This window comes from Petaurus breviceps, unplaced genomic scaffold, assembly GCF_028583685.1.
Source record: "Petaurus breviceps papuanus isolate PSGF00001 unplaced genomic scaffold, PetGlider_PUasm1.0 67, whole genome shotgun sequence".
NCBI lineage: Eukaryota > Metazoa > Chordata > Mammalia > Diprotodontia > Petauridae > Petaurus > Petaurus breviceps.
The window spans coordinates 235,874-241,873 of NW_027186446.1; the positions used below are offsets into that span (position 1 = coordinate 235,874).

At 31.6% G+C, this 6,000-nt stretch overlaps 1 protein-coding gene across 6 annotated transcripts in view; it reads left to right on the plus strand.

Annotated features, from left to right (window-relative positions):
- The window catches only part of LOC138173917 (poly(A) polymerase alpha), a 77,088-nt gene extending 71,389 nt beyond the window's left edge, over positions 1–5,699 (plus strand). For 2 of the 6 annotated variants that reach the window (XM_069103970.1, XM_069103968.1), the window contains exons 20-22: positions 211–273; positions 1,203–1,277; positions 3,488–5,699. In XM_069103970.1, the coding sequence (XP_068960071.1) occupies positions 211–273; positions 1,203–1,277; positions 3,488–3,583 (234 nt within the window). In that variant the 3' untranslated portion in view covers positions 3,584–5,699. Of the gene's footprint in view, positions 1–207; positions 274–1,202; positions 1,278–3,487 lie in introns of all 6 variants that reach the window. The other 4 variants (XM_069103967.1, XM_069103969.1, XM_069103971.1 and 1 more) reach the window with 3 other exon arrangements.
- The last annotated feature ends 301 nt before the right edge of the window (positions 5,700–6,000 follow it).

A 6,000-nucleotide genomic window follows, 5' to 3' on the forward strand; every position in this document is an offset into this window, starting at 1 on the left:
TTCCTGTTGATAGAGAATTTTTTGGAAATTGCTTTTAGAAACAGTATAATGATTTCTTTTAAATAAGGATTCACATCTTAAGTCATTTGAAACACTTCATTAAGTAGTTTTTAGAAGCTAAAGCATAAGTTGATAAATTATTCTAGACTTGTTCTATTTTTGTCATTGAAGCTTTTTTCCTTTTTCTTTTCTGTGTTTTTTAAATAGCAGGATGAGACAAGTGAAGATGCCAACTGTCTTGATTTGATTGAACATGATAAACAGGAAACCAAGGTATGCTATTTTACTCTGTGTGTAAAATAGTGCTACCCAAACTCTTCACAGAGCTAGAATACATATCTTCTTGCTTAGATGACAGGGTTTCATTCCATTTTCCATCCTCTGAAATTAACTTTCCTTTTTTTTTCTTTTTCTTTTTGTAACCAAAGTAAAAGTTCCTTTTAGCCCAGTGAAAACATGGTCTGGGGTTTGCCGCTGAGATGGAAATGTTCGTGTCTTTGTGCATTTCTGTTGCTATATTGCAGTACATTACAAATAATTAAGATTTAGTAGTAAAACTCGAAGGCTGTGAAATCTATTGTTCTATTGACACTGAATAACAGTTTTTTCCTTCATTTCTGTTGCTAGCACTTTATTATGGGAGTTAAAGAAAATGCCAGTTTTACGGAACACTTGCTGAAAAACTGCTTAACTTTTCCCTGTACATAGCATATGGTTTTGCTCTAATTTCTTTAACCAACTGCTCATTTTGAACTTCTTTGTAAATCCTACAAAAGTCATTGGAAGATTTTCCCTCCCCCCTTTCTCACCTAGAATGCTTTACATATATTTTCTGTTCTGCTGATTATTATCTCAGTACTCATTTATAATATTCCAGTACTGATTTATAGAGTGAATTATTTCATTGCCTGATTGAATCACATCAAGTTGGAGGGTCATTGAAGATCTTAAGATATTTTGCTGCCGTAGTAAATAACATAATAAATGGAGTATTTTGAGTCACAAAAAATAGCTTTTAAGAAAAGCCTTGATTGTATTAATTATATTTAACTTAAGTCTTTTTTTTTTTTTTTTTAAATCTCTCCTTGTTGGAATCCTAGGCAGGATTCCAACCTACCTAGTTTATGGTGCTCTTTATTAAAGTACAGAAATCCAGTGATACTCTCATTTAAAAATTAACAACTCCCCCCTCCCCTCTTTAGGAACAACTTGATACAGAAACAAGTACAACTCAATCTGAAACTCTTCAGACAGCGGCTCCTCTGTTGGCTGCTCAGGTACTAAAGCAAGTAGAGTTGGGTTTTTTATAAATGTTCCTAAGATGAGTAAGGCTTCAGGAATAATAACAGTGCTTATGAAATTAAATGTTTTGAAATCAGTTTTGTGAAAGTGATTTATTCAACTAATACGAGTTTTTTGTGCAGGCTGAAGACAATTAAGGGACCAAATCTGGCCAAACCTTTCTTTTTTAGTGTTTAAAGATGCTGACTAATTTCTTTAATGGTAATTACTTGATATTGCAAGAAGTATCATTTTAATCTTCACTTGCCATATTCACATTGTGATATATAAAATTTGGATTACAGGACAAAGGATAAGATTAAAATTTTATTTGAAATATGTAATTCTTTGTAATTTTGAATGTTTGACTTGTAATTTGTACCTGATATCCACTTTTGTTGCTAGTTAACCTAAGTATTTTTCCTTGACCAAGTAGTATTTCGCTGTATTCATTTTAATGCTTTGTAGCAGAGGTACTCTTGGATCCTTGTATGTTTACTTTCAAATAAAAGACGTGTACAGAATGGAAATATACACATACAAAAATAAGAAAGGAAAATGTATGCTCTAGTAAAAATGAATTGGTACAGTTTTTGTTTGTGATTACAATGGGTGAAGTAAAAAGTATAACTCCTGTAGCATGCAAATAATTATCTTTAAACATTTTACTGTGCTCTCCAATAATAGCATTTCCTTGTATGTTTGGTGAATTCTTGATTTTTTCTTTTTAAATGATTACTTTTTAACTTGAATTCTTTTGAATTAGAAACAGCACTAAGATATCCAGCTTACTCTTTACTACAAAGGAAGTATTTTTCTGAAATTTTAAGTCTGGTGGACATGTGAAAATTAAAACCTTAGTAACTCAGTTTTCAAGTATTGCATAAAAATATCACTTTCTTGCTTCACATAAAAGTACATTTCTGTTCATTTGCACAAGAGGTATGCAGTTTAATTTCAGTAAATTTGACAAACCCTTCAAAAAGCAAATCAGTATAACCTGATCAGTGCTCACTCTTGTTAAATTCTATAATCAGTCAGCAAGCATTCATTAAGCACTTAATACATGTCGAAGCACTGTGCTATGTTCTGGAGATACAAAGACAAAAATAGAAGTGTTCTTTCCTCTCAAGCAGTGTATAGTCTATTATAGGAGACAGCATGTATGTATCATTATTCATTATTCTTGTATTGCCTTTATTTTCCTCCCAAATGCCTTATCATTAAATATTTTAAACATAGAGAAAAATAAAATGCATATGAGGGGAAATAAATCAGTTACTTTGCTTTAGAAATTTTTCTTATGATTCTTATGCGAACTTATCCTAAGATTTTTCTTAGCTCAGTCATGACTAACATATCCTCAATTACCATAATATTACAACTAAGGAAATATTCTAATTAGTCATGAAATATTAGAGAAATATTAAAGAAGAAGATTAGAGAAATATTAAAGAAGATATGAGTATATGTATATCTTTGTGGTATTTTCATAGGTAAGAAGTAATATTTGATTGTGTGACTTTTTAAAGTTTTTTAAAATTTATTACTATGTTCACCAAGGAAGCCCTAAATTAGTCTGAAACAATATTTGTTAGTAAATAGTATTTTTATTTTTTGTGAAGTTTCAGAACACATCTACTGAGGAATCCTGCATTTTTACTAACAAATATAAATCTATAGTGATTTAAAGTCACTTTTGAAAATCATTGATGGGAAGGGAAAAAAACAAAACTTCTCTGAAACTTGAACAAGATTAGGAAACAAGCATTCAGGTTGTCATGTATGATTTATAATATGAGCCATGAGTGTTGAAATGAATCTTCACATACCCCTAAAAGGAAGCTCTAGGAAGCTCCGATTACATTTGGTGATTCAACTTGGTGTGAGGCTTTCTTTTTTGAGCTTGATGCTCCTTTGAAGTCAACTTCACATTGCTTAAGGTGTTCATATTAAATTGTTCACATTTTGCATAATTGTTTAAATTCTACATATATTCCAGATATGTCCACATTTAATTTTTGCATGTTTATTACTCCTATTATGATTATTCAACTAGCAATTTGAATACCTGTATTGGGTTTATAAAACATTCTTACCATGATGAGCCAGCATTCATCCAACTTATAGTAAGTGAAAAATTGATAGTTACATTGAAAAGTTACAAAGCTTTCAACAATGTTGTTATTTTCACCTTCTTTCTCAGAAAACATCCAGTACAGACCTTTCAGATATCCCTGCTCTCCCTGCAAATCCTATTCCTGTTATCAAGAATTCAATAAAACTGAGATTGAACCGGTAAAAACAACCTCAGGGGTCCATAAAACAATATCTGCCAACTCAACCTGTTGTCTTCTAATGCTAAAAAGGAGAATGGAGGGTGCAAGACTAGACATGACTGAAAAATGGATTTAGGTTTATTTGGTGAACCTCCCTTACTGGGCTAATCAGCACTTGATCGGAAGTCCAGGTTAGTATGTGAAGCCAGGAGTACTATTAGTAATGTGTTAGCAACAGTTGCATTAACTATTTCAAAGGATTACTGCCTTTAAAAGAAAAAAAAAGGAGGAAAAAACCTCAAGTTATATTTGTATCCATATTTAACATCTGATTGGATTTGTTTGATGCATTGTTTGAAAAATTTGCAATACAAACTGGCATAAGAATTCCTTATATTGATGATGCACTTTTATGTATTTTTTATTAGAACGTAGAACTAATTTTTAGATCTTGAGCTTGATGCATTTTTATTTTTTCCTGAAGTTTCTTCATCATTCTAAAATTTGGATGATATTGTACAGTGGTTATACTATTGTACTTGAGACAAATGATAAGGGTACATCTAATTCAGTCCCATTGAAGTAGCCATAACCCTTGAAAAACGAAATGTTTAAATCTTGGGGTATATGACAAATTAGAAAAATAACTGGGAAATAGTTGGTTTTGAATGGGACATAATTAAGAAGTAGTGTATTGGTTTTATTTATAAAGTTTTATAGTGCATACAAATCAGCGATCAAACAAGCAAATATTTTTTCCTTTGAGCTAACAAAGCTCTGTATTCTTCTCCCTTGCCTTCAGTCTTTTCTCTTTGAAAACAGCTTTTGTTCCTTTTTTTCAGTTTGTATGCACACAATAGGAATAATTTCATCAAAAATTAATGCCAGTATTTACTTAAGCCATGATGTGAAACAAAACACCCTGTGGCCACATGGCACAAAACACCAAATTTTGGTCTTATATGCTTCAAACTTTTGGGTGACTAAGTGGTGCCTGTAAAGCATAACATCTCTTGGGATGGCCATTTGATCACTAACATAAAAAATTTTGTATGTACACTCCATAGATTTCCTGCTGCAGCCAAGTAAAACATTTCAAATTTTGAACATAAAGGCAAAGCTATTTTCTCCAAGAATTTAAAAATTAATTTTTATTTTTAGATGGCTCACCAAAAATCGCCATTAAATTTTAGATAGAAAAAAAAAGCATACTTAAAAAAAATCATTTCTAGCAAGCACTTGACATCTAGTCAGCTCTCTTTACTCCTTTTTGTTTTATTCTTCAGTCCTATCAAAAAGACTTAAGAGCTCCTTTCTTTGAAAGGAATTTTAAAAGTCCTTCCTGATTGCAACAGAATACCAGTATCTAGAAAATGTGAGGGATACCAGATGTAGATAGCAAACTTAAACTTAGTTACTTATTCTTAATCTGGGGGGAAAAAAAAAAGCAAAACCAACAAACACCTTCCCATATTTTCTGATTAGCATGTTTTATGAATCCCCCATTGTGCTCCATCTTATTACATGTGCATTTTTCATGTTAAACTGCAATTACTTACACTCTTCCACTGTCCTTCTAAATTAATTTTATAAAGTTGGAGTGTAGTTTCTTTTTCCCCTTAGGCTATGCAGTAATTGAGGCTTTCTTTTCACCATTTCTTTAAGATGTCTAGTATACAATATTTCTATTTCCCTTATCTTCTGCCCTGTGCAGCCACCTTGCCCTCCCTTTCTACCACCTATGAAAAAGATGATTATACTAACAGTTGAAGCGTACAAGGTGTCTGTGTATTTTGTGTAGCTATGGAGTTTAGATCGAAATTGCCAGGCACAAATTTAGTCTTGTCATTTTGTTTACACATTGGGGAAAATAAAATTCAGTTTATTAAACGTTTCATGTAACTGCACCCAAGTTTTTCCAAGCCGGAAACTTGGAATTTTTCTGTATAGTGACTTTTTAATTCTAGTTTTCATAATCTGGAGATCAGACTGTTGCTTTCGCATGATGTATGTAGTGTCTCATGACTGGAGTTTGCTTTGTTTTATAGTATCTGTACTCCTTGTATTTTTCAAGAGCTATTTTGTAAACAGATGATGTATTTCTCCATTGAAAACACAATAAAAAACAGCACAATCCCACAGTTGCCTGATTTCTTTTGACTGACTTAAATTACTTTTTTCTCTTCATTTTATATTAAATTTTTACTTAATTGCTTAATTGTTTACACTAGTATAAGATTTGTAGTGGTACATAAAACACAACATTACATGAAAGAATTTATATTTGCTGATTTTTAACATGTTAGATGTTCTATGATAGCTGTAGTCCTTTAGTGATTTTGTTATGCCTGGGAAAATAGGGTTGTTAAAGTAAATCTGTCTTAATTGATATCTTACATTACTCATCAGGTATTTGTTTTCGACTATTCTGCTGCCTACA